General features: G+C 48.5%; 8 protein-coding genes across 8 annotated transcripts; 5 read left to right on the plus strand and 3 right to left on the minus strand.

Annotated features, from left to right (window-relative positions):
* Positions 1 to 1227: 1227 nt before the first annotated feature.
* L3040_004689 (uncharacterized protein) lies at positions 1228 to 4142 on the minus strand (the record flags this gene model as incomplete). The annotated part of the gene is made up of 3 exons (XM_007289297.2): positions 1228 to 1767; positions 1816 to 3818; positions 3989 to 4142. 3 exons carry the CDS (start codon positions 4140 to 4142, stop codon positions 1228 to 1230), a joined length of 2697 nt encoding a protein of 898 aa, XP_007289359.2.
* A 4012-nt stretch (positions 4143 to 8154) lies between these two features.
* L3040_004690 (uncharacterized protein) lies at positions 8155 to 8882 on the plus strand (the record flags this gene model as incomplete). Its single annotated transcript, XM_007289296.1, has 3 exons — positions 8155 to 8266; positions 8320 to 8400; positions 8467 to 8882. 3 exons carry the CDS (start codon positions 8155 to 8157, stop codon positions 8880 to 8882), a joined length of 609 nt encoding a protein of 202 aa, XP_007289358.1.
* Positions 8883 to 9605: 723 nt separating this feature from the next.
* Positions 9606 to 11451, plus strand: L3040_004691 (uncharacterized protein; the record flags this gene model as incomplete). The annotated part of the gene is made up of 5 exons (XM_007289295.1): positions 9606 to 9620; positions 9819 to 9877; positions 9961 to 10270; positions 10383 to 10885; positions 10968 to 11451. The coding sequence occupies 5 exons, from the start codon at positions 9606 to 9608 to the stop codon at positions 11449 to 11451; spliced, it is 1371 nt and encodes a 456-aa protein (XP_007289357.1).
* Positions 11452 to 12139: 688 nt separating this feature from the next.
* L3040_004692 (uncharacterized protein) lies at positions 12140 to 13104 on the minus strand (the record flags this gene model as incomplete). Its single annotated transcript, XM_007289294.1, has 3 exons — positions 12140 to 12181; positions 12270 to 12859; positions 13002 to 13104. 3 exons carry the CDS (start codon positions 13102 to 13104, stop codon positions 12140 to 12142), a joined length of 735 nt encoding a protein of 244 aa, XP_007289356.1.
* A 2770-nt stretch (positions 13105 to 15874) lies between these two features.
* On the minus strand, positions 15875 to 16996 carry L3040_004693 (uncharacterized protein; the record flags this gene model as incomplete). The annotated part of the gene is made up of 2 exons (XM_066156297.1): positions 15875 to 16551; positions 16873 to 16996. 2 exons carry the CDS (start codon positions 16994 to 16996, stop codon positions 15875 to 15877), a joined length of 801 nt encoding a protein of 266 aa, XP_066011714.1.
* Positions 16997 to 17920: 924 nt separating this feature from the next.
* On the plus strand, positions 17921 to 18444 carry L3040_004694 (uncharacterized protein; the record flags this gene model as incomplete). The annotated part of the gene is made up of 3 exons (XM_007289292.1): positions 17921 to 17996; positions 18064 to 18209; positions 18304 to 18444. The coding sequence occupies 3 exons, from the start codon at positions 17921 to 17923 to the stop codon at positions 18442 to 18444; spliced, it is 363 nt and encodes a 120-aa protein (XP_007289354.1).
* A 966-nt stretch (positions 18445 to 19410) lies between these two features.
* L3040_004695 (uncharacterized protein) lies at positions 19411 to 20205 on the plus strand (the record flags this gene model as incomplete). Its single annotated transcript, XM_007289291.2, has 2 exons — positions 19411 to 19466; positions 19530 to 20205. The coding sequence occupies 2 exons, from the start codon at positions 19411 to 19413 to the stop codon at positions 20203 to 20205; spliced, it is 732 nt and encodes a 243-aa protein (XP_007289353.2).
* Positions 20206 to 21286: 1081 nt separating this feature from the next.
* L3040_004696 (uncharacterized protein) lies at positions 21287 to 24666 on the plus strand (the record flags this gene model as incomplete). Its single annotated transcript, XM_066156298.1, has 8 exons — positions 21287 to 21479; positions 21588 to 21817; positions 21948 to 22256; positions 22308 to 22587; positions 22631 to 22734; positions 22810 to 23063; positions 23110 to 23953; positions 24010 to 24666. 8 exons carry the CDS (start codon positions 21287 to 21289, stop codon positions 24664 to 24666), a joined length of 2871 nt encoding a protein of 956 aa, XP_066011715.1.
* Between the last annotated feature and the right edge of the window lie 3007 nt (positions 24667 to 27673).

A 27673-nucleotide genomic window follows, 5' to 3' on the forward strand; every position in this document is an offset into this window, starting at 1 on the left:
GCAAGCAAAGCCTGCCACCCGCCCGACGTTAATAAATACAACAACAACAACAACAACAACAACAACAACAACAACAACAACAACAATAACAACAACAACAACAACACATCCGGACACGTGCGAAAGGAAACCGGAGTACAAAAGGAAAAGAAATCATGATTGACTGGCTCAGTTGCATCTAGTTCACGGTAGTCATCAAGAGATCGGAAACTCGAATTGGATTTTTTATCTGCTGCAATTCAGGCTCAAAGACCACCTACCTCCTAGTCACCATGACCAAGAACTCAGCGGATTCAAATAAACGTGCCATGTTTTTCCAAGTGAGACCGCTGCCTCCAAAACCAACTCGATGCCCGCGTAGCGCCTTCCTTCGACGCAGAGGTCCCATTTCTTCCTCCTCCTCGCTTCTCCCCCTAGCCTTTCATCCCCCGATTCTTTCCAAGGTCGAGTAGGAGAATGAACCGATCTAGAAAGGACTGCGTGCGAGCAGACCCGGACGGGAAGATATGAGCCCTCGTCTTCTCCGGCTGGCTATGATGAGCCCTCGATCCCAGGATGGTATTCAGAGCCGTCAGAGGCCAATAGCCATCTATATTTAAAATCAAGGTCCGTATCTGTCTTCTTTTGCAGCTGTCCCCAAATTAAAGAATCTCCGGCAAGCAGAGAAGCAGAGAAGCAGAGAGGAGCCCATGGAACGGAAGAGAGAGAGAAAGGGTGCAGTGCCACGAACGATCCTATCTTGCGATTCACGACAGCCCGTTCAAAGCTAGGAGGAGCTTAGGTGGGATAACTGGTTGATTTTTTCGATTAGAGCACTGTAAGTACCTACGCAGCTGGTGAGCATTTCGAATGATGGAAGGGAAGGTATTGAGGTAAGAGCAAACGAACTTGATAATTGAGTAAGATCTAGTCCCATTCTTCAAACTTCAGCCAATGGAACTATACAAGCATCGTGCCCGACCCAAGTTCAAGTCATTTTGGCAGAATCTTTTTTTTTTTTAAAGAGCCATCACCCAATTTCATTTGATAGCTAATGGCAGAGAAGGATCCAGGTTCATCTTCAGTTTTGACTGCGCTATGGTACATAAAGAGCAAAGGAAGTAGCCAGTAAAATAGCAAAATTGAATTCCATGCCCCAACGCCTCCCACAACTTTTGAAAGCACTTCTCATCTTTCGCCTATCCGCATACATCCCGCATCATCACAAGCCGGTCCCATCCAGTAAGCTTAGTAGTTCAACTCCCCACCCGCACCACCGGCGACAGCGTCGAGATCCTCATAAGACTTCAGGCTTCGGCCCTGCACAGCTTCCCTCGGCCCGACAGCACCGCCTGCACCACCAGCAGCGCCATCGCCCCATCTGCCGCCGCCAGGCATGCCACTGCGACGGACACCAGGAGGTGGGCTTAGTCTGCCAACATTCTCGCCAAACCGTTGTTGAGTTGGACGGCGGTCGTATGGTCCTGGGCGAGCGCTGGGTTGGTACTGTCTGGCGCCGCGTCTAATGGGTCCACCGCCACGGCCATCACCTCCAGTGTTCCAGTTTCCAGCTGGTATGTTGCCGGGGAAGAAAGCTGGGAAGCCGGATTGGCCAAAACCTTGCATTGGTGGCATACCAATCTGTCCGTAATTTGAGAGGTTGAACCCTCGAGGGGTACCGGCTGGCATGTGACCATTGGAGATGGGAAAATGGCCATTGCTGTTAGCGTCGGAACGTGAAGGGGCTATATGAGCTGGATCAGAAACGTAGGTGTTGACTAGGTCAAACTATGGATCCATTAGCGGAGCCAAAACGTCTGAGTAGGAATAACCTACGTCCTTTCGCAAGCCCTCGAGCCACTCTGGGTGACGTTTCTCAACATGCTTCTCCCAAAAGTGCTTCTCCTTGAATAATTTGGTGCATTCCGGAACGCGACATCTAAACTTGTGTTCATCCTCCTGCTTCACATATTTTACCAGCTCGTCTTTCACGGCCTCGTCTGTAGGCCTGCCACCCAACTTTCTGACGTCAATAGCCTCAGGCTCAAGGATCTGCATAAGCTTCTCCTCGTAAGTCTTGACCCAGTTAAAGGCACGTTGAAGTTGTTGTTCCGCTTTGGAAGCAACATTTCCCCGGGAGAACTTGCGATCTTCATTATTGGGAGAAGTAGGCGTTTGCAAATCATCAGGCATATCACTACCGCGTTTCTTAAATTGGAATGGCTCGCCGAGTGCACTAGCTCTCGCAGCAGCTTTACCTGCAGTACTGAGGGTGTTGCGAGGCCTGCGAAGATGGCCACCGGGGCATTTGCGAGTGAGCTCGTGAATCGAGTCGCTCTCGAAAACGCAGAAGAAACAGAAGTTGAAGACTCGGCGAAGATACTCTACCATCAGATCGAGCTGCTTCTTCTTGATAAGAAGATCCTCATCATCAACTTCGTCATCGAGAGCGCCCTCCTCTTCATCTTCTTCTTCGCCATCCTCAAACTCCTCGCCCTCATCCATGGCCTCATCAAGATCAAGAGCCCGGGGCTTCTTGGTCTTCTTGGTCGTTGAAGCAGTTATGGCTGGCTGGAGGCGTCCTTGATTTTTCAGGTCCTCCACGCGCTCTTCAATCTTCAATACTGCATTGAAATCAGAGCCAAAATCTTCCTCGTACTTCTGAACCAGTCGCTGAGCGAGCTCAAGATCCTTCTCGATGCGTTCAGGGGCAGAAAATAAGTCCCACAAGGCCTTCTTGCGTGGCATGATAGGCGGGGCATGGACACCAACATGGCAAGTAAAGTCACCTCGAACCTCATCCTTTACAGTCTTGCTATTAATCGCCTCAAGAGCCTTTTCGGCAGTCGATTGGGTCACGACAGGAGGCTTGATACCTCCTTCTTCGTCCTCATCTTTTGGATCGGGTCGGTCGAGAATCGGAGCGGTTTCAGGGGCAGGGTGCAACATAACCCAGCCGATGCGATGGTAACGCTTGCTTGGATTGGGATCGCTCAAGCTCAACCACTTGAATCCACCTTCGTCCTCGCCCAAGTGTTCCTTGCAGAAAGCTTCCAAATTTTGACGGCTGACATTTGGGGCTATTGTCTTGATGAGGAGTGTTGGTTGGAAAGCATTCTCGTCTCTGATGTCGCTTCCTCGAGATGGGACGAGGTCTCCGACACCAAGAACCTCGTTAGCTGCCGAAGTTTCCCCCTCTTCCTTCTCCACCACTCCTCCAGCACCATTGCTTTCGCTCTTGGGGATACCCTCCAGAGAATACTCGTCAAAAGTACCCGAATCAAGATCTTGCTCCCATAGGCTGTAGTTACCACGTCGAAATTCGTTGAGTTGCAACCTAAGCGCATCTTTCATCTCTGGGTAGTACCTCTCCTGGAACCACTGCTCGGCTTTGTGATCTGCAACAAATTGCTTGGCCATCCTAGCCTGGAGATCTTCTTTATATGCATCGTACGCAACCTGGATCTTCGCCTTCTCCTTCTCGCGGTCATCTTGATTATCGCGCGCGCGCAGTGGTTCCCCTCGCTTGCCGGTTCTGGCTCGCTCCTTCTCCTCCTTGATCTTCTCATTTGTACGCCACCACTCCCCAAAGTAGGAAAACCCAACCTGAAACTGTAGGGTAGCGGGGTCGGCTAGAGGGTTGACAGTAATGGGTGGGGGAACAGACTCTTGACTAGGGACATATCGATCGATGTTAATCGGAGCTGGTGAGACACGGCGATTCTCACGATCACGGTCTCGTCTACCGTAGTCATCCCGACCGCGGCTTGAGGGCTCGTAACGATCAATGGCTGCTGGTGAGCGAGATCGTTCGCGAGGTCGGCGGCTGCGATCAACACCTGGAAATAGAATGTAAGTATAATCACCTCCTAACGGATAAAAAGTTCTGTCTAAAAGCAAGTGTGTTGATATGCCATGTATGGTGCCGCTCTCAGGATTGCAGTTGCATGCAACGAGGAAAAGCTGCCTTATTATGATAGAGTTACAAATATCTCTTGAATTAACGTACCAGGAGATCTGCCACGGTAGAAAGTATCACTACGGTCCGGGCGAACATTTTCTGCTCGGTCATTCGTTCTGTAATTATCATCGCGGCCCCAGGCTGTGCGATCTGTCGGGGAGCGTGCCGAGAGAGGTTCCCTGTATCCCTGATATGCATCCATCTTATCGATAGGTCGATATCGAGGCTCGAAAGAGTGCCAGCTCGTAGGTAGGACAGTCGGGTTTCTTTTAGACGGCGCGTAGAGACGGCGGGTTTGTTGATTGTCAAGTAACACCTGGTGCTTGACGGAAGAAGGGTAGGACAACGATGCTGCTGTTTGATGCCATGATTGCTGTCAGACGAGTGTTCCAAAAAAAAAAGGTTGTGAGTTATGTTTGGGGTGGGGGCGCGCGAGGTTCTGAGTAGTATAGAATAGATAGAATAGACGAGGACAGTGTGGAGAATGAAGTAGAAAGAAGGGATTCGAGCGCCTATGAATGGCGGAGACGACGACACTGTCTGATCGAAACGAGCTGATCTTGAAGAGGGAGAAGAGGATTGAGTTTGATGGGATAAATATGACGGGCAGTGCAGTGCTGGCTGACAGGTACGAGGAGGATGTGCAGAAGGGCAGAGTATTATTGTATGTAGAAGAGGTAGAGAGGGATAGACGAACACAATGGATTGAGGATAAAGAATGAGGAGGAGGATGGGCACGCTCTCACAAAGGAGAGGCAGAAGGGTTATCCGCGTCCAAGGTTGAGTTGGTATTGATGGACTTGGAGTTGGAGTTGGACTTGGACTTTGGCTTGGAGATGCGATGAGAGGAAGAGAAGGTCAATGTTGTCGGGATCCGGGTCGAGGACTGAAACCGGGTCGAGCTCGGGCGGCTGGGAAGCTTGTCCGAGAAGAGGAAGGTGGGTGGAGGGGGGGTGTACGGAGTGAAGTGAAGGGAGCTCGGGAGTCGGGAGGGCCAAAGCGAGCGCCAGAGTAAGCTAGCTCGGCTGCTCTTGATTGGGCAAATTGGCAGAGATAGCGATAGCGGGGCATGATACTGCTAAGATAGGATTAGCGTTCTCAAAGAACCAAGCGAGACATCAACAGCATCAACAGCCCAGCTGATCTACTAATAGTGGGCCTTGACGTCGCAACTTTTGGGGCCCTTCCCTAAAGTGGGCGAAAAAATTATATCCCGCGAAAAAATTATGTCCCGCTTCAACGCTAAAAATCGCGGGGAACGTAGACACTTATATTGCTCATAACATTGCTCACAACGTTGCAATAATATATATATATATATATTTAATAATATTATTCATTCTCAATTAAGCTACGAAAAAATTATTTCACCGCGTGTCCTTTGAATTGAATTAAGAGATGCTACAGATCGAATCGATATCGAATCTTCTTTCTCTTTAAGCTCTTTTTCAAGCTCTTCCTACCTAGTAAGCATCATTTTTGCTAAAGGAGACGAAAGTAAGGTATTTAATCTTTTATCTTCGTCGTCATCGCTAATTTAAATGCAAGATAATAGGTTTTATTTGATTCGAAAGCGTTTTTCCTTTGTAAGGATTTAAAGATCGATTAAATACGAAAGGTCCGCGAATATAGCAAGATCTTTTTCTTGAACTTCTTTTAACGCAGCTTCTTCGTTTGCAACTGCGTCTCGAAAAGAAATCAAATCAATATTATCAGCTTCTAGTTCTTCTGCTATAGGTTGCTTTTCGCGGTCTCGAATAAAGACTTCTCGTTCGGGTGAAATATGTATAAGAATCCCTCGACCTTATTGCTTATACGCTTCGTTCAACCATTTCTTTCGCTCTTTTTCGGCTTTCCGATCAAGAACTCTTTGATTATAACGATCGTTTCGAATTTTAATCGTTGCTAACTTAAGTTTAGCGTTCGCTATCTTAAGACTAGCTTCTTGCTTTTTTATCTTTATAGCCTTGACTTTTTCGAGTGCTTTAAAAGCTAATATATTCCTTCTCGTTTGCAAACTCGACCTTCTAATCAGCTTTTTCCGATGTGTATCGCGCTGAAGCTTTTGATTTTTATCGAGTTCTGCTTGATCAAAGCTTCCTCGTAACAATTAAGTCTCGGTACCTTGTTTCGCGATATCGAAGCGTTAGCGGTTAAAAGAAGAAAGAGCTATTCTGATCTTATCGTTCAGATCGTCGAGTTGCTTTACGCAATCTTGAAAAGATTAAAGAGGTCGAGGTAGCGCAAGAAAAGGTAATTCGTTAAATTGCTTATCGATTGAAAAAGAATATTCATCTTCTTCAAGATCAAACGTTTCTCCGTACTCGAGTATATGCAATCCCGCTTCTTTCTTACTCTTTTTATTATACTTTTTTAATTTGCGTTGAATTTAAGAAAAGCTGATCGGCCACATTCTTGCATCTCGAAAAGCGTGTTTGATATTCCGAGTTGTAAAAGTTTGCTCGCGAATTTAAGAAAGGTCTCGCATAAACGATAAAATAGTATATTCAGCTTCGAAGCTTCGAATAGCATCCATGATAGCATATTGTTGATTATGTTTCCAAGTGCGAAAGCAGCCGACATCGAGAGGTTATAAAAGATAAGTTTAATAAGAAAGGAATTTGATAAGCTATATACGATTTTGTTTAGCTAATAAAATGAAATTTAAAGCTTCGTAGCAAAGCTGACTATCAAGTAATAATATCATTTACGGTTTATCGGGTCCTTAATCGGTATGCTTAATAAAGTGCTTAAGCTACTTTATAGTAATCTTATCGTTCGTATAACCGGATTCGGAAACAATAATAACTTTATATCTAATCATCTTTTCGGAAAACCAAAACGCTATAATTTGCTTTCCGGGCATAATAATTATTAAAAGAATAGCTTTTCTATCGGCAAGAATAGCTTCGATCATAGTTACGGATAGTCGATTTTCATAGATTCCTATATACATCTCTTTGATTCCGATAAGTACGATAACTTCTTCTTCGGCCGGCATATAAATCCGCGCGCCTTTCTCATCTATATTTGCGATTCTATGCTTATCTTTAAGCCTAATTCCGCAGAACTAGATAGCAAGAACAAGCTCGGTATAGAACCAGTTGGAAAGAGATTTCTCGGTATGCATATCGACGCGATGAGATGCGATTGGTTTGGTCCGTATAACATAAAGTTCTGCTGTATTTCTCAATTAAGATTAAAACTAACGTTAAGAAGGTTCTAGCTTATTTTCTTGTATTTTAAGGTAGCAAATGCATCGATAAAGCATACGCTTAATAGCTCCTTTCCTTCTTTTAGTTGCTTGATCTGCGGCGTAAATCAAAACAGCTTTGTACTATGCTGCTGATAGAACTATAAGCCTCTTTACTTGTAGCGCTTTCCCTTCTTTCAATCGAGCTTGTTTAGCTTGATACTTATTCCATCTTCGCTTTAAAGTATCAGGCTTTTCTATCATATAAATGCGACTCGCAATAAAAGGTGTTTCGAAAGGGTTTTCGAGGAGCTATTCGAATGCTAGCTGTATTCGCTCATGTTGAGAAGCTTTTAAAAGCTTCTGGTATTCAGAATTAAGATCAAGAAGTGCAAGAGCGCGCGCGCGTTTTTTGCCTATTTTTATTTAGGTACGTAGGTCAATGTTTGATAGAAAATGTTGTGTTGAAGTGTTGTTGAAGTGTCTACGTTCCTCGCGATTTTTAGCGTTGAAGCGGGACATAATTTTTTCGCGGGACATAATTTTTTCGCCCACTTTAGGGAAGGGCCCCAAAAGTTGCGACGTCAAGGCCCACTATTACTTAGAGATGCCGGTTGAGCTTATACATATCCGACTGCGACTTTATCGGCTATTATCTTCAGGGAATATCTTCAATTGCACGACAATCGCAGGGGCTACGTCAATTCATAAGTAGTAAGTAAACTCTCCAGCTACTTTAACTTACGCCTCGCCTGCCCTTTCTATCCGTAGACCCTGGACAATGCATTCCGACGTCATGAGAGAGAGGGGAAGCTCAGCCAACTCAACACCCCATACCACCCCATACCAACAAGTCGATGCTTAAAACAACCGCATGCCACAGCTTTCTCTTCTCTTCCGCTCTTCTCTTCTTCTACTATTGTTCATTCGCTCTCTCTCTAACTCGCCTCAACCTCATCTTGAACACATACATCCTCCCATTAACAATCAATCCATCCCTCTACAGCATCGGATCGCGACCATGACCACCTTCATTCCCAGCATCACGCTGCCAGCAGCCTTGTTTGCCAACCCGGCAGCATCCATCTTGTTCCCAATCGCTCTGGGCACAGCTGTTGGCTACTCCGTGAGCCGTATGTCTCCAAACATAACAACAATCTGCGAGCTTGGACTAACATATGTCTAGCAAAGAAGTCCCAAAAGACGTACATGGCTCTTAAGCAGCCACCTTACCGCCCTCCCCCATACGTCTTTGGCCCAGCATGGAGTATGTTTATTTTGGACGCATGAACCTTCCTCAACTGAGTTACCATACTGATTGATATCCTACCAGCCGTCCTTTACGGCCTAATGGGCTTTTCTGCCTACCGCGCCTATAGCACCGGCATGTCGACTTTCGCATCCGCTGAAAAGCATCTCCTCACCAAACAAGGCGCCACCCTCTACACAATCCAACTCGGCCTCAACCTCATCTGGACACCTCTCTTCTTCTGGCTCAAGCGCCCAGTCGAGGCTACTGTCGATATTGTCGCTCTTACCGGAACGGTCAGCTACCTTGCATACATTTGGGGGCAGGTTGACCCAGTCGCTGGCTGGGCTCTGGCTCCATACCTGGGATGGTTGGGATTCGCTACCTACCTTTCTGCTGGTGTTGGATACTTGAACGACTGGAACTTGGCGGATAAGGAGGTCCCAATTACCCCTGAGGGAAAGGACACTAAGTTCGTTGACGAGAGCAAAGAGCCCTAGGCGATGATTTTTACTATGGAAGCTTGTACGATGGAATGGCGTTTGGTGGGGGAGATTGAGTGATACCTTACTGCTGGTCGATGCGGGTTTGGGCTGGCCCGTATTTTCTTTGGTCTTTCGTCATGTTATTTATTCTAATCCCAATCGATTTCGTTGCCAAGACTTGATTTCCTATCAAACACTCTTCAGAGCTCATTTGCAAGTCCAGAGGACTGACTGGATTTGTTTCCTCAGATCGTTTGGCCGAGTGGCATTTTCAGCCTTCTGAGTAGATGCTTTCCCTCCGTGCCTCGGGAGCAATTCAGATATCCATGTTTGAACTCTGATTCTGTTCCTTGATCTCGCAATCCTTCATCGCTGCAACGAGCTTGTACGAAGTAGCAACAAGAGGCAGTACACGTGATCATATCAACTTCGATTAATCGCCAAGCTCCCCTCAGGGGCACTTATGCAAAGCATCGCCACACCGCCACACCGCCTTCTCCTCCCTCCTCCCATTGGTCAGGGCCCTATCCATGTGGGGGCTAACATTAACAGCCTCCCCCCGCTATCAGACCCCCCATTCGGATTCTCAATCTCAAACCAAATCCAAACCCAAACCCACATACATCGACAACTCTACCTATCTATCCTGATTATTCACCCTCGTCTGCCACTCCTTTGCGTGAAGGCCAGATATACATACAATTTGATAGCAAACGAAAACCTCCAATTGCCGCAAACATGACCAGAGGCGAGGTATGTGTGTTTACTTCCCGTTCTTTCCTTTGCCATGGAGGGAAGTGGGTGGGACGGAGGCGCACTCCGTGAAAGGGCGGTGGGAGAACGACAGCAGTGCAGTGGGAGCTGTACCACGTCCGACGGCGGGATGAATATGAATATGAAAAAGTGTATGGATCAAACGATAGAGAAACATGATAACTGATTCATTCCTAGATTGTGCATCTGCACATTGGCCAGGCAGGAACGCAACTCGGGAATAGTGCCTGGGAACTGTACCCCCCCCTCCCCCCTTCTCCGCATATCACAAATATCCTCTCACAACATCTCACAACATCTCACTAACAGCACCTTCCAGCTACCTCCTCGAGCACGGTCTCGGGAAAGATGGCCGTCCCGACCCGGCCGCCAAAGCCCTCCACGACTCCGGCGAGCTGGACACGGTCTTTACGGAGACAGGGAACGGCAAGTATGTCCCCCGCTCCATCTTCGTCGACTTGGACCCAAGCCCCATCGATGAGATCCGGACGGGCGACTATAGACAGCTTTTCCACCCGGAGCTGCTCATTTCTGGGAAGGAGGACGCGGCGAACAACTATGCGAGAGGCCATTATACCATTGGAAAGGAGTTGCTAGAGGGGACTTTGGATAAGATCCGGAGGGTTTTGGTAGGTCTTGCTGTTGGGAACGGAACTGAGAGAGGAAAAGTTACTCTGCCCGATATTTGAGCTTGGGAACCCATGGCTTGGCTTTGTTCAAACACTCGCTAACCGAACCCAGGACAGCTGTTCCTCCCTCCAAGGCTTTCTAATCTTCCACTCCTTCGGCGGTGGAACCGGATCTGGATTCGGCTCTCTTCTCCTCGAGCGCCTCTCAGCAGACTACTCTAAAAAGTGCAAACTTGAATTCGCCGTCTATCCCGCCCCCCGGGTCTCCACCGCTGTCGTAGAGCCCTACAACGCAGTCCTCAGCACTCATTCTACCATTGAGAACTCCGACTGCACCTTCCTCGTTGACAACGAAGCTGTCTATGATATCTGCCGCCGTAATCTTGAAGTCGCCCGTCCTTCTTTCGAGCATCTCAATCGATTGATCGCGCAAGTCGTGAGCTCAATCACGAGCTCGCTTAGATTCGACGGTGCGCTGAACGTCGATTTGAACGAGTTCCAGACGAACCTCGTGCCGTACCCAAGAATCCACTACCCGCTGATTAGTTATGCGCCGGTGATATCGGCACAGAGGAGTAGCCACGAGGCTTTCAAGACGCACGAGCTGACTCTGCAGTGCGTACTTCAATTCAGCTTCTTTCCCATTCGCTACTCCCCCTAAGCGAAGAATCTGGATGGTAGTTGACCACCCTCGCAGATGTTTCGAGCCCAACAACCAGATGGTAGTCTGCGACCCGCGCAACGGTAAGTACATGGCGGTGGCCCTCCTCTACAGGGGCGACGTGGTACCCCGCGACTGTAACGCCGCCATCGCTTCCCTCAAAGCTAAGCAGTCCTTCAACCTGGTCGAGTGGTGTCCCACCGGCTTCAAGATCGGCATCAATTACCAGAAGCCCGTCTCGGTGCCTTCGTCCTCGCCCAACGACGGCGCCCTGGCCTCCGTAGACCGCTCCGTCTCCATGCTGAGTAACACGACGGCCATCGCGGAGGCGTGGAGCAGGCTGGACCACAAGTTCGATCTTATGTATAGCAAGCGCGCCTTTGTTCATTGGTACGTTGGGGAGGGTATGGAAGAGGGCGAGTTCAGCGAGGCGAGGGAGGATCTGGCGGCCCTGGAGAAGGACTATGAGGAGGTTGCTGCGGATGGGGTTGATGGAGATATGGGCGAGGAGGAATACTAGGCTCCGCTATGAGTCAGCCTGAGCCGGTTGGAAACTAATTTGAAAAGGATATTTTGCATATCAAACTGGAACGGTCTGTGTTCAGAACCGACCTTTTTGGCCTCTACCGGTGTGGGTGCGGACATCCGAATTTCTGATTATCTGTTTGAATTTTCTTTCTATTTGCGTGTCACGTGTTTTGCATGGTTTTCTTTGTCGTCGCGCTCTATAACTCATCGCTCTGGACGCATCAGGGCAAGCTAGCAGCAACCCAGGAAAATTCAAGCGACATCGGTGTTCTGAAGATATCATCCGCAGCACAGTATTTCATTACTCCATCTTGCGAATTGAACCAGCGAGGGAGAACAGCACCAGCTTACCACTCTAGGTAGTTGGTACTACTCTACGTGACGCGAGATAAACACTACGAGCCCCTGTTGCTGGACCGAGTCGAATACACCTTGCGGGAAAGACAGGGAAACACGACTTATTTTTATAAAGGGAGGGGGGTTTCTTTTTTTCTTCTTTTTTTCTTTGGTATTGCTAGAGCTATGCACTTATAGAGCGCACCATTCGTCTGATCAAGCGATTGATTACAATTGGAGTGGGTTGGGCCACAGCCAGGTATATTTCCGATTTCAGCTTCTAAGCTGCTAGCTACGTACATATGCTTTGTTGGTTTGTTTGTTACACAGCTCAATGGATCTGCTTAGCGAGGACTGCGGTACCAATCTTTATAGTCTCCAAGACACTTTCCAGGCCGTCAGCAATGATCCCCAAAGGAAAATGAACAAACACGGGATCGGAAGATAAGCGAGTGCATAAGTCTAAATACATACCTGTGCTACAGTAACCGGCTTCAACCCGCGCCTTAATACTATATCCAGCATGTGCGGTGTTAGCACTTGCACTGTCTGTCCATAGATATCATGCGCCAGGGCCAAATTGCCGCCATAGTTCAAATCGCCGTCAAACAGACCCGCCGAGTTCCAGATATTCCTTTGGTTCTCGTAGTCCTTGCTGTCTAGATCCGTGCTGATAACGCTGTATCCCAAATTCCGCATGAGGGTCAAGCAGGCATCGTTACAGTTCAGGTATGGTGGGCGCATGTAGGTGGGTATGACGCCGACAGCGGCGGCAATCTGACGCTCGTTCTCGAGCATCTCCCACTCCATGTCGGCCCAGGACAGCGTCGATAGGTCCCTGTGCGAGAAGGTATGCGAAGCGATCTGGTGGCCATCGTTGTACGCGCGCCGCACGATAGCGTGCCAATCAGGCGTCCAGGCAGCCGTGTACCCGTTCACGAAGAAGGTCGCGACTACGCCGCGCTTGGAGAGCATTTGTATAAGGCCGGGGGTATGAATTGAAGGGCCGTCGTCGAAGGTTAGGGCGACGGTGCCGGGCACGGAGCAGTGACTGATGAATTGGCCTTGTGGAAGGGAGAGGTGTATGTTAGCTGGCTGGCTGGCTTGCTGGGTAACTGGGTCTACAAGAGGATGGGGTAAGGTGGGTTATTTCCCTCCATTTTCTTCTTGTTTTTCAGATTCTTCACTTCTGGAGCAGAGACTTACCGATTGGAGCGTGTCTGGCCTCAACCAAGATGTTATCGACAACAGGCTGAGCTGCCGTCATCGCGAGGCCAAATAAGGCAAGTGTTGAGGTGAAGAGCTTCATCTTGAGAGATGGGTTTTGTCCTAATTGACGATAAGAGAAGATGAAGATGGAAATCAATACAGATGTTGAAAAAAATCCAAGAATGAAAGTTGCTCGAGTCGAGAGTGATGGTGATAAATTCTGAGGAGGGAATTAAGCACAGAGGAGGGGGGGGATGAGGCTTTTAACATACGAATGGTGGCACGCCAGTGGGGTCTAACATGAATTGTTTTTCTTCCTCGAGCTAATTGCTATACTATCTATGCCTAAAAGTATCGACAATAGTTCGGTGATTAAGTGATGAAGCTAATGTATGGTTTTCGCGAATGTAGGTACCTACATACTTGCGCTAAGTAGAGCTCTCTCAATAAGCGAGATCTTGAGCCGTATTGAAATCGATTTTCAAAAATCATACGATCTATAGCTGCATGCATTCACGAGCTGGCTTCGAATGACAAAGTCGACGTTTCAGTAGAATAGTCAAGGACGGTCGGTTTTATCTGATAGACTATTCTTGAATCAGGTCTGGCTAGCGCTGACTCTAAACCGTCTGATCAACCGTCTTGTTGGAAAAATTGCGTCAAAGGGCCCGTTGAATTGAACCCCCCCCTCTTGCCCTTAAGGTACCTACTTACGAAAAATGCCAGATAGTCCCAAATATCTAGGTCGACTTACACGCCAGAACATATGAGCACAAAACTAGGGATTTCGTATTTTATATCTATCTTTCCTCTATCCCCTCATAGGTCAGGCTCCCAACTCCACCGTCAACTCCATTATAGACGCGTTGATTCTGGACCAGAGCAGCCGCTTATTCAGATATTCCGTCCTAAGTTAGCCATCCATTCAGAAAGGGAATAGCGAATAAGCGGTAGGGCAAAGACCACATGAACACTCACTTTACGTACGCGGCACCAATACCATGGGAATCAGCCCGACCTACGAGGAGATATATAGGCGTCACCTGTGAACAAGAAGCCAAGTAGCAGGATCTCCAAATCAGTTCGGAAGGTACAATCAGTCGCCCGTATTCGTCGTCCTAGATCTCAAGTCATTTGTGCGTTGTCTTGTGCGCAGAGGCAAAGTACTAACTAAGCCTTACTCTCTCACGTCACTTGCCGCTAGTTCCAAGCTCAAAGTTTCCCCCCTAAAAAAGGACGCTACCTACTTGCTTACCACATGCACCATACTTGCATTACATAAAGGAATATCGAAGTACGTACGTATCTATTTGCACCGGGGAATTCCGCTCCGGAAAAATTCAATACCTACTGCCCGGATGCGGAAAATTACTACTAATACTACTACTACTACTACTATTATCACTGTTATCTGTAGACTGAAATGTAGAGGGAAGCCGATTCAAAGTATCATAATTGTAATATATAATGTATTACATGTGTAAATGTCGCAGCTATATACAGTCTCTGAGTAAAGCAGAGCAGTGCAATGCAGAGCAGCCCAAAACTATACTTCATTCGTTATCGGGAACACGCATTCAACTTTTGCTTCTCTTTGTGTTGTATATTCCTGATATTCAAATAGTTAGGTAGATATTGCTAAGCAACAAGGAAGGGGCATAAGTGCCGCTGGCTGATATATATTTATATATATATATGTATTTGGCCTGGGCAAGACTGGTAGCCCAGAAGCCCGTCTTTCGCATCACATCTTCCAATATTTTTCTTTGATAATCTCAATCTCCTCTTCTCTGCCTGGTCGCTCGCCAGCTGGCATGTGAACGACCCGCAACACATCTATCATACCAACTTAAACCAGTATCGCACTTCTCTTATAGCAAACACCTCTAAAAATAGCATCTTCTCCTACTTATACGCCCTACAACTCCGGCGCTTTTCATCAATAACCACAACGGCATTCAGTGGTGCTTACTCTTGTCTTTCCTTCAAGCTTTCAAACACCTTCAAGTCTGATATCGTAGGATCCGCTGAGTCACGCACAAAAACAATCCTTCCAAGCCAGATCAAGAACCGCACCAAAAGCTCGAAACAGAAACACGTTATTGACGCATCGGTATTTAGTGCTGACTAGAGGATAGCTAAAGTACTATTACCACCTACTTGAATATACCTACCTACCTAATTGAGTGGTCACGCCAAGGCTCGCCTATCGTATGATTATACTCGTCGATATCTGTATCGAATCTGGTTGCGATCTATCTCATTACGAGCCGCTTTGTTTTTTAAATATAAAGACAAGTCCGCACACGTTCATCTTTTACGCTGATCCGGTTTACAGACTCTTGAGTCGCAATTGTAGCCGACGATTAGAAAGAAAAGTCAAAGGAAAGAAAAAATGCTCTGTGAGAAAGAGTTTATATATAATTTGTCTCTCGCGCTACACTATTAAGCATCTGCTATATTGCTTATACTATATATATTGCGTAAATGGGTATTCATACGCGCTATTTGGATCACCTCCCTTTCTGAAAAACCAAAAGTAATAGGTAGTCCGCTGAAATGCTAGCTATTTACATCACGCAGGATAAAATTCAAAGCCAAACTCAGAGCCAAGCGAAATATTAAAAGTAAATTCAAAATCATGACTGCCAAATCCAGTGATCCTCTAATAACGCCAACCAATTGCACGCCAGAATCGTCTATAGTATGCATAATGACCCATGCAGAAATAAAAGCAAAGACGCAACTCACAATCCGAGCAGCCAACCTCGCCTGGAAGAAGTATTTTCATTCCTGCGTGGGTTGTTCAGCCACTGACTATAAGCAGGCGTCGTGGTCAGTTCCTCTCATGATCGATGAAACCACCCCTTCTACGCATCGAAAATGATGAAAATAAACGCGCTACTGGGCGCGCTTCTCGCAACCGTCATCCCGCACTCGCGATATAAGCCCTTCATCCCATATTGTCTCCAAATTGCCATCCCTTCGTCCCAAAACTTCACTTGTGGAACTTTGCTGCTTAGGGACACAGTTTGCATCCGCGATTTGATCGTGTCGGCGGGGAAGAAAAGAAAGTTGTAGGACATGCCTGCCGAGGCGCCGGCGAGAGCTTGTTGCCAGAGCGGGAGTGGGGCGAAACCAAGCTCGGGAGTTGTGGGTAAAGTTTGGGTTTTGAGGCTTTGTTTCTTAGACGACGGGGGTGAGGGGGTGGATTTGGAGTTCGAGTGGCGGAACATGAGAGTCACAGTCTCTTTGCTGCCGAACCATGCTGCGCAGCCGCCCGTTTCTCTGATCAGGGTTCCCAGCTGACCATTCCAGAATCCTTTTAGGCCTTGGTGCCGCCATACTTCTTTTATGACTGTCAACGGGGTTGGGGAGCGTGTAGGATTTGCGCCAGCCGGTACCTGGATCTTGCATTTTACGAGCTCGACAGGTGTGAGGACCAGGGATGTGAAAGCGCCCGAGATGGCTCCGGTCAGCCATAGGGCTGACAGGGGAAGGGGTTTCTCGCGCTGGTACAGACCGGCTGCAAAGAATGATTCACGGGCTACGCGCTTTCAGAAAAAGAGGGATGATGTTTCAAGGGCGGCACCAACAAGAGGAGTAGATATGCCTCGGTAGAGGCCTATGACACCTTCGTGGCTAAGCGATTGGCGGAAACAGTCGAGGGGACCGGTGTAGCGCAGAGGAAGGTGGTCGGGTTGGGATTGTAGGCGGACATGTCTTTCGTTCCTTCCGGTCCTGGCTTATACAAAATTCCCAATCGGCGCTCCTGAATGCATAATCATTGGTGCAAATGATGCCAATTGCGCTGCTCTTATAGCATCCATCCATAATCAGCTCTATTCGATGTATTTGCCTGCCACACCGGCAATGGAGCCAAATACGTTGTCCTCCACAGCATCTATGAGCGCTTCTCGTCCTTTGTTCTCGTTCTTGAAAGTTGGAGGGGCCTCAGAGGTGGAGAACTCTGGTGTGTCTGTGGCTGCCATTGTGTGTCCGATGTTCCCTTTATACTGTGGAGCGACTGTGATCGGTAGGAGGATCAACGGAGAGGTAACTCTTTCCTCGAGGCCAGATAATCAACACGCTCAGCAAGTTGTATTACTATTCACTTCCCCCGTAGGTTCGACGGATCAGCTCCAAGTCGTCGGAGCGTTGGCAGGTCCAAATAGCAAGTCCGATTTTGCGGACTCGACTCGAGTAAGGTTACACGGGTATGTTTGTGGATTGTCTGCTTGTAGCGAAACTCAGAGGAATTTTTGGATGATGCGGGAGCAGAAGATAGCAAGAAGGCGCTCTTCTTGCTTGCACTATGCCATCATTTCATATGGAGAGCCAAGTGTTCGCGGTGTGGGTTGGATAAAGCTATCGAGGAAACAGATATGCGGCATCCAGGATCGGTCGTCGCACTGGCAGCGGTCAACAGCTAGTATTTGATATTTGTCGACTGGGCTCGATTGGACTCGACTTGATGCTGGTCGACGAGGGATTTGGATTTCGAATTTCGCTTTTGGAAAGGGAGAGGGGGAGAGAGGGGTCACCGCCACAGTCACAGAGGCAAGTTTTTGCAGCTCAAGGACGAGAAAGAAAGGAAGAAAACAAGAAGAAATATTCACTCATAGCGGGAAACAAAACAGAAGTGCAAATGTGGAGCCCACGGCCCGGGAGTGGGAGGTGGGAGACCGAGGTCGAGGTCGAGGTCAAGGGGCAGAAGTTTGCCAGACTATACGGATACGCTTAGATAGGTATTGCTTATCAGATGGAGGATCAACCAACCTTATACAGGGCTGCGATCTGATAAGGGAAAAAGTCTATTCCTCAATATCACCTGAGAATTCGAAATTCCGGGTCTGCATACTACACACACAACAAATACCAAACACCAAACACTAATCACCAAATACATACTAATCATGTCTGCCGATACTGCAACTCCAATCACCGCTCCCACAGATGTCTTTGCGCAACCACAGGGAATGCGCAAGAATGGTACGCTGAGAAGCCTATGCTACGATGGAGGGACTTCCAGAAACATTCTCAATCTAAACGTGACCAGGCAAGCAGTGGCATGAGCCCAAGACCGCGTTCCGGCCGAAAGCTGGCAACGGCACATATGAGAAGAGGCAGGCTGAGCGCGTCGCTATGGCTGCTGTGAAGGCCAAGGAGAAAGAGATGAAGGATGAGAAGGAGGCTGCACGCAAGGTGCGTTTCTCTTTCCCTTTCTTCTTGTCTTTGCTGCTTGCAGATTTTTCGAAGCTTTGCAAGATAGCATGCATGGATGCTGATTCTGCTACAGGACAAGATCCAGAATCTCAAGGACAAGCGCGCAAAGAAGGAGGAGCGGGAGAGGTTTGAGAAGATGGCCGAGACGATGCATCGCAAGCGGGTCGAGCGGTTGAAGCGCAAGGAGAAGCGGAATAAGATGTTGAAGTCATGAGTGGTCATAAAGACATGAAATGGTGGATATTGCATGGTATCCGGCGTTTGATAGGCAGGAAAAGGCTTGGGCGTCAGGAGTTCACTGGTCGCTAAGAGGCTTTACATTGCGGCAGATGGTCAGTTGTTCTACGCTGTCGCTTTTGAGATGACCATCACTTGTTTTCATCTCAATTCAAAGGAAGGACGGATCTATGCGATAGAGGAAAGAGAGTGCACTGGTACAAGACTTGGGTCTTTCAATTTGGTGGGTATTGGGAGGCAAGACTAGCCATTCGAACAGAGAGGAAGAAACAAAGGCCGTGCTCTCCTCTAATCGTCCAGGTTTCAAGATTCTAAAATCAACATTCACACTGCAGCCTCTCCTCTCCTCTCCTCCGTAAACGCAAGCGTTTTCGCATACGGATTATACAGTCACTACCTAGGTAGGTAGGTAAGTTATAACCTTGTTGTTTCACATCCTAGTCACAGTCTCAGCCACACTAGCCACCTCCACCTCCTACGGAATCTCCATTCCTCAAGTCTCAGCCTTGCCGCCAAATCATCCACCAAAATGTCCAGCACCTCAACCAACGTCCCCGTCTCCGAATCCTCCAAAGGGTCTGGTGTTCCCTCATCGCCCACACGGTCAAAGAATTTAGCCGCACGATCGATAACGGAGGTTACGGGACACCACCATAAACACCGCCATCACCCGCATATACACCACAGGAATAAGGAAAGGGAGAGAGATGGGAAGGAGGGGAGAGGAGAGGGCGGAACTGGGAGGGGAGATGGTCAGGGGCAAGGGCAAGGGCAGGGCGCCAGTAGGAGTGAAGGCCATACGCCAAGTGAGAGCCGGAGTGCGAGTCGACCGGGGAGTGTATTTGACGGGGATGGCGGTGGATGGGAGAGAGGGTTGCGGGATGGGTATGCAAGAGGGGAACGATTAGGGATGGAACGGGAGAGGGAACGGGAGAGGGAGAAGATGGTCAAGGAGGGCGCGGTGGGCGATGAGAGGCGGATGGGCGTCTTGAGAGCTGTGTACGTCTGCCCTTCCTGACTTGACTCTACAGAAGAGTGTCACGCTAATGGCCTGAACAACAGAGAATTACGCAACTCCCTCAATGGCCTCAACACCCTCTCGAACAATACGACGAGCAGGCTGGACAACACTTACTACTCCGTCCTCGAGAAACTCTCCACCCTCAACTCGACCATCACCTCACTTCGCGAACTCGCCTCCCTGACCCGCGGCCTGACGGAGGAGTTCCAGGCTGACGCTTCCGAACTCATCGACGATGCCACAGGCCAACTGGACGGCTTCAACAACCTTCAAGATCAAGAAGCTCGCATCGCTAGCTTAAAGGCCCGCGTTGAGAAGGGACGGAAGAAGATAGGAGCTTTGGCCGAAAGGGTCGAAGGCGTGAGGGAAAGAGTAGAGGGCTGGGAATTAGCGGAGAAGAAGTGGCAGGAGAAAACGAGGAAGAGGCTGCGCTTGCTGTGGATGGTAGGAAGCGTGATGGTGGTTATTGCGGCGGTAGTCATGGGGTTCCAATTTACGCCTACTAGGATTCAGACGCAGGCGCAGGGAGGAAATGCTATGGCTGCGCTGAATGCGACTGGGTTTCTGGGGAAGGCGCCGCGCTATGAAGCGTTGAGGAATGAGAGTTGGAAGTTGAAGAGGGATGTTCTGAAGAAGCTTGGGGCTGGGGGACATGGGGGCGAGGAGCAGGAGCAGGAGAAGGAAGATCCGAGATTGAAGGTTTTCGATGAGCTGTGAGGGCACCCTGGGGATGAAAGCATCCGGACAGCAGGAGCTCAAGGAGACTCGGAAGAGCATCTAAAGGGGACAGGGCCCGGATGAGGATTCGAAGCTATAGTGATTCGATATGCAAGCATCGCGCTGAATGCCTCACAGCGGAGCTATAGGAACGTTTGGAGAAGTGGCGCCGGCACGCGGCTTCAGTAGTCAGCTGGGCGCCGACTGGTAGTGGGATAGATAGATAGCAATAGGTAAAAGCTGGTTGGGAAGCCAGTTTGCCGCCTGGACGTCTGGCCGGGACGGATGACCAAGAATCTTGAGCATCAGTCGAGCTGGTGGTTGCAACCTTCGCACTGATTAAGACATGCTCAGCTGGCGTGTTGACATATGATACCCTTAGACGACCTATCGCAGCCCAGATATACTTATTTTCTGCTAGGAGCACGTAGATAGATACCAGTGAGTAAGTAGTAGAAGTAAGTGATTAACCTCAGCTGCTGCTCCGTATTTCTCAGAAAGTCGATCGCCCGGTTGTGTTTCTATTCATGTCCGTCTTCACCTTCAGCACTGCGCCCTGTGCCTGCGGAGGGTAGTCGTCATCGAGCCAAGCCCACCAGACAAGCGTGCACCCTGTCAACAATCATTGCCCTTCGCCGTCTACGCCCTACTCTCTCTCTCTCTCTCTCTCTCCCCAACATCCAACATTCATCTACCGAGTGATTGAAGGATTGCCTCGACCTGTTTTCTCATTTCAGCCTCTCTCTCTTTAATTCTCGGATCACGAATTGAAATTCCTAGTCTCAAGAGGCGTGTCGGTCCTGAAGGAGAGGAAAAGGCAAAGTGAGTAAGTGAAGAAAGTCAAAAATAAGTAAGCTTTTAACCCCTCCTCCATCCGGTTGCGATGTTTTAGTAACTCACGCGCACGCAGTCCTCCAAGCAAAAGACAGAAGTCAAGGAAGAGGAGGGGACTGGACTGCAAGCTACCTACCTACCTACTTGCTCAGGCTGCTCTCCAGCTTCAACTTCCTGATAACCCACCCTTGATAGCTATCGGTCTGCCCTATCTCTTCCGGGCTTTTGTATAAGATAGCTCGCATCGATGGACCCCTCGGCGACGAGATCACAACGGCAGGACCAAAGCGCAAGGACGGGGGTACAGGAAGATGCAGGTATAAATGCAGGAGGTGTGGAAGTAGGAGCACAGAGTACAAATGGGGAACTTGCGCCTCCGCCGCAGGTCTCAAGGGAGGAGTCGACGCATGGGCAGGCTCTGACCGGGAAGCAAGAACACTGTATGCCTCTCTCTAAACTAAAGACTATTCTCTAGCCAGCCTTCGAAAGAAACTCTGTCTTTTTCCTCTCCATCTTTCCTGAGATACCGGCTGACAAAACAAATACAGACCTCAAGCGCGAACTCCTTTCCCAGCAGGTTACCTACGAGATTACGGAGCTCAACTCTCCTACCGCCCTGCAACGATTCGGCGCCCCCTTCAAGTCCGATTTTGGTGAGGTCAGCCCGCTGGACAGCGAGCTGCCGATCTTAAGGTACATCTTCGTGCATCATGTGCGCGAGTTCCCGTTCTTGGATAAGGCACGGGAGAAGGAATTCTGGCAGGATAAGCTGCAGGTGGTGAGTTTCTCTTTTACGCTTCTGGCTTATATTCGGGGATCCTGGAACAGTATAGGAGAGGCGCGAACCGAGATTAGGAGAAATTGTAGATGTTGGCTCAAAGGCGAGGAGGGCTAATCATCACCAAAAGTTCTTGCAATCTTTCGCCAATAAACATATTTCATCTTCTGAAGACAGATTAGAGGAGACGAAGCGCAGAAAGCTGTCTATCAAATGCCAGAAACTAGTCGAGCTGATGATGGTATCCGGTATCCCCACAGCTTCAGGCTACGAAGAGCGGATCCGTTTCTCCGAGCTGGAGGTTGTGGATGCAGGGGCCATCGATCACGGAGTTATGAATACCTTGCCCGAGGGACATTTCACGAATGGGTGGGATGTGAATGTTTCTGGTGTACGCACAAAGAGTGTTAAGAGGAATGTGCGGCATCACAAACATGCTGTATGTGTAAGCTAAAAGTTACGCGAGCCTGGGGTGCTGACTGAAATGCAGGAATTCATTCTGAGGGTCAAGAGAAAGAATGAGCTGGAATTTTTTGTCGGGAGACGCTATGGGGACTTCAGCCGCTTGCACAAGAATTTACGAACCGAGTTGCCAGGCAAGATTCTGCCACCATTGCCGAGAAAGAACAAGCAGAGTTCTACCGCTTCGAACATCCTAAATGGTATCACAGGGAGAGGAGGCGACGACGATGCGTCTTCGATATCTTCTGTCTCGACTACGGGGGCGGCTTCTCAGGCTGCGTCGTCTATGAATACTCTCTCAGTTAAAGGTACTTCAATATCAGAAGCTAGAGGAATAAGCTAATATCCTAGACAAACACCTCAGCGCCTCATCAGCCTCCTTCGGCTCATTCGGTCGCAGCTCTCCGCGTGCATCGACTGACACTGGGAGACCATTGAGCCCCGCACAAGACGATGTACGCAGCCATCTATTAAGATTTAAATCCACATCTTCATCCAAAGGCAAACTCAAGAAACTGACCTGCCCACAGTCTGTAGTCTTATGGCGCGAGAACCAACGCATCTCACTCCGTGCTTTCCTTCGCACGCTGCTCGCAAACCCGCAAATTGCGAATACGAGATCTATCCAGGATTTTTTAACTCTGGAGCCGATGACGCCTACGGATGCTGACATCGAGGATATCAGGCGACGAAAGGCGATGGATGAGAAGAGAGTCGAAGAGCAGAAAAAGTTTTATGAGATTGCGCGGAAGAGAGCTGCGGAGTTGGATGTTTACATGGAGCAGTAAGTTTTTTTCCTTCTGATTGGGTGATTTTGCCTGATGATCTAGATTCCGACGAGATATCGTCGAGAGCAATGGTCTTACGAAGCTCTTTAAGGAGATCAAAGAGAAGTCTACCATCCAAGACCTGAGTATCCAATACCAGAAATTCGCCGAATGGCTGCGCATCGAAGTCGCGGCTACTATCTACCACCTGTTCCTTGCTGAAGATAACTCGCCAGAACTGTTCGCCCAGATGAAAAAGATACATTCCATGATTCCGTACTCGATGATCAAGAATGCGATCCGGATCGCTAATCCCATGACTGTCATGTCCAGCGTCCTGGATATCTTCCTGGCTCAGCCATTCGGCGCGAGATCGCTGATGCAACGAATTTTTGCTTTCACTTTACACGATGGTATCAAGGGCTTTCAAAAGTCTATCGACTCCCTCGTCGCAAAGATTGATGATCCGGTTCTCTGTAGAAAGTTGAAGCAATTCTCCGATGCACCAGAAGACATCAAGAACACCATCAGACACGAGTCCGTAACCGACACCGTCGACCTCATCGTCGCCATCTTGCGTTCAGAAGAAATCCAGCCGCCTCTCAACTCCAAGCAAATCAGCAGAGTCTTTAACGCATACGTCGCCTGGAATAGCGCGGTCGAGAACGTAGACGAGGAGATGAAGCAAGGCGCGCAGCTATTCTCGTCCATGAAGCAACTGCTGAAGCTGTATACAAGACAGCGCGACAAGGCCATGATGCTGAGTATGATTGAGGAGCCGGTCACGCTACAGCTATTGAGGGATCTGTTCACAATTTTCTACGAGCCACTAGTGAGAGTTTATAAGAGTGCGAATGTGTACAACAGCGTTACGGACTTCGCGGTGTTCATTGATGATATGATAACTGTAGGCCTCCCTTGTCCATGCCTTTCTATGGAAATTCTCAGCTAATGAGCGCGCAGGTTGTCGAAAAGTGCCGCGAACAAGACGTGTCAGCCGATCCCAATCAAACAGTGCAAGCGTTCATCGACCTTTGCCAGCGTCACGAGCACAACTTCTACAAGTTCGTGCACGAAGTACATACGCATGACAACGGCCTCTTCACCCAGCTCATGGGCTGGATAGAAGGCATTCTCGAGTTTCTCCGCCACGGTCCCAAAGCGGGTAAACTCGACATCAACGCCTTGTTTGCAGGCGCTGTCTCGGTTAATCAGCTTGACAAAGACAAAGCGATTACTGAAATCAACTCCCTGATCGCCTGGCAAGAAGCACGCAAGAAGTGGCACAGTGATAAGACCCGCCAGAAGATGGCGGCGGAAGGCGGCGGTGCGCAAGGGGGCCAAGAGATGCTACCGGGCGCGGCGTTCAGCAGCGCAGACTTTGGGCTCGACCAGATGGACCTGCAAGATATGCAGTATGAGAGCGACGAGGCGGGGAGCAGCGACGAGGGCGAGGAAGATGATGAACTTGATCCTATCGCGGCAGAGCGTAAGCGAAGGGCGCGCAAGCAGGATCACCTGAGGAGGAGTGCGGGGGAGCCGGTCAAGCCTGATGTGGTGGAGGTGGGGAGGCTGAGGGAGAGCTTTCTGAGTATGCTGAGAATGGTGCTTGCTGAGTAGAGCGGCTTGACGGCAGAGGGACAGGTGAGCGTGGACTAGGATACTCGGCTCGGGGAATTGTATACGGGGAGGACGGGTAACGGGTAATCGGGACGGACAATTGGGTGGATGGGGTGCGGTTCAAAGAAGGGGCCGCCTTGGGCTTGGCTGGGCTTGGTTTTAGCCGAACTAAAGAAAAGCAGCAGCCATGTATACACACCAAAAATATATGCATACAATGGATGGATCAATCAGCGAAATCAGCGAAGTCACTAGAGGAGGCAATAAAATCAAATCAGGGGTATCTGATTAGGGGCGATGGGCGTGGAGGGGATTTCAACAGGTGATAATGGATATGGTATAAATACAAATATGGGTATGGGTATGGGTAGATTCGGCAGAAAGAGAGCGTGTATAGATGCCTGATAGATAGATGCCGAAAAAGATAGCTCAAAACCGAAAGAAAACGTGGGAAAGCAAGCCCGGAATGAAGTATGCACTAAATAGTGACGGAAAGCTATTTCATAAATATAAGTATATATGTATGTAAATAAAAGTAGGCATTGAAAACGAATGACTGAATGTATGTTGTGGTGGAGCTTGGGGGTCTGTATTTGTTTTGTCCATGTATGTACCTAATAGTGGGACTTGACGTCGCCACTTTTGGGGCCCTTCCCTAAAGTGGGCGAAAAAATTATGTCGCCAGAAAGCTCTCGAAGCGCAATGGGAATCCATTGAGGAAGCGGCCCGCGAGCGTGCTAAGGCCCCAATGCGAGCCGCTAACGGAGGCAGCGCTGAGGCTTTCCTTATGGACGACTATAACACCTCTGATATGATTCGACAGCGTTGCATTACCGGTACTTCGACAGATTCACATGCTCACGTATTCAATACTAAGGCCGATGTGGCTCCGGTGGAGACCCGAGCTCGCTCCGCACCTCCACGCGTTGCCCCATATCCACCAATTCGGCGAAGGGTAAAACCCAGTCCACTTACGGCCAGCCTAAGGTCACCAAATATATGTGGAGGGGAAGAACTCCGACATACCGGTACCAGACGTCGAATCAGGAGATATATATAGATATAATCATAATAGAATCGTAAGTGAAAAGGAAGGGGAAAAGAGGACGCCACATATATTTGGTGACCTACTCAGGGAATCGAATCGAGGGTTGTCTCCATACGCCCTCAGTTTGCTTCCTTTGCGAGAAGCTTTATATTCGAAATACACGTCACACTCTGAGCTGATGGTCATGTGCTTTTGCGATACGCTCTTACTCTTATAATAGTGTATTCGACACACGCTGGGCCGAAAAGTCATGTGCTTTTGCATATGCATTTCGAAGCTATTGCTTCGAGGCGACCTTTCTTCGATTTTTATTCATAAGGTGTACTTAGTATACTCGATGGAAACCACTCAGAAAAGTCGTTACTCTAGTCAGGGATCGAGCTGGCTAGAGCTCAATTTGGTATCCACAGAGTACTATTCACTTAGACCACTTTGCACGGCGATACTATTAGAGTACCATTCGTTTGGCCCACTCTACGAGCTCTACGAGCTACCACCGCCGATGCTAGCTATTGCTTCCATTTCTACATAGAAGTGGGCGAAAGCTAGGTATCGGAATCACTTCGCTAAGCCTGAGAAACAGGTTCGCCTATTTTGCAATGGTTTATTTCAGGTCTCGAATTGCATTCGGTTATACTCTGTTTAAGCGGAGTTTGCAATACGAGAAGATTGCCTTTTAATTTCGGCTTCATTCCACCCCTTTCGCCAATTGCTTCCTTCTTTCGGCTACAACTCGCAACGATATCTCGACCACCGCTACGCTAGTCAGTTCATAGTTTCGGCCTGTTTTGCTACGTTAATCAATTAGGAAGCCTGGATCCTTGCTTATTGTATTCCGAGCCTTGGGCCACTTCTTCAGTCAATCTTACCGCCAATCCTCAGCTAATTCGGAGCCTTGGGCCCGCCTATTCCTCCCGACCGAGACCCGGAAATTCCTATGCTTCGATTCATTATTCTTTTCGACTTCGAATTACCTTTTGCAGCTAATTTTTAGCCAAATAAATGCCCCGGATACGACCTTTTCGCTGCTGAGTGCCCCGGATCATCCGATACCACGATATTTCGGCAATTCGAGCCCTAGGCTTAATTGCACTCCTTTGATTTGATTTTTTCGGGTTTTCTTTTCGGCTATTTTTGTTTGTTTGAAGGAGATTTTTTTTTCCGATGAAGCAAAGGAGTGTACGAGGAATAGACCATGAGGGCATGGCTTAGGAATTTTGAAAAAGGGGACGAATTCTTTGATTTTTTCTTTGATTTTTCCTTGATTTTTGCTACGCTGCAACGCTCTTTAAAGACGTTGTATTTGTATTCGTTTATCCATTGGAATACGCTATTTTCGCTACTTCGGACTTCACACTTCACTCTTTTATCGCCTTTAGTATTACGCTACTATTAATGCAACGCCACTTCGAATTGGACCTTACGACCTTTGGACCCTCGAAAAGCATTCGATACACCTTTGAAGCTATCATCAATGCTACTGCCAATTCTATAGCTGGAACATCTTTCAATTCCCTCGAATACCTCTTGCAAATCACCGAAACTCTTTCGGATCGGATTAACGCATCGGAGTTGCAAAAGGAAGAAAGCGTATTCGATGGTTTTTGCAATTGCGAAAGTGCAATTGTAAACGCTTTGGTGCTGATCAAGCTGGAGGAGGCTAGTTGAGGAGTAAGAATCAAGGGGACGGCGCTGGCGGCAAGCAAGGTCACTTGATAACCAATACCAATTTACTACTACGTATTTGGTACTTTGCTGGCGCCGTAGCGTATTCGTATTGTTTGGTATTTGCTCTGCTTGGATTGTGTACCTAGTTGAAGAGCTGTTTGCTCTACCACTTTTGATTGTTTTAGCTCGAGGGCGAGCTGATTCGAAGGGGGGACGTATGTGGTGGAGCTGGCGTTCCTGGTCTACTTTTGCCCTTGTATCAAGCCTTGTATCAGGCCCCATTATCACGTG

This window comes from Drepanopeziza brunnea, assembly GCF_022702325.1.
Source record: "Drepanopeziza brunnea f. sp. 'multigermtubi' strain 214-2 chromosome Unknown ctg7, whole genome shotgun sequence".
Classification (NCBI taxonomy): domain Eukaryota; kingdom Fungi; phylum Ascomycota; class Leotiomycetes; order Helotiales; family Drepanopezizaceae; genus Drepanopeziza; species Drepanopeziza brunnea.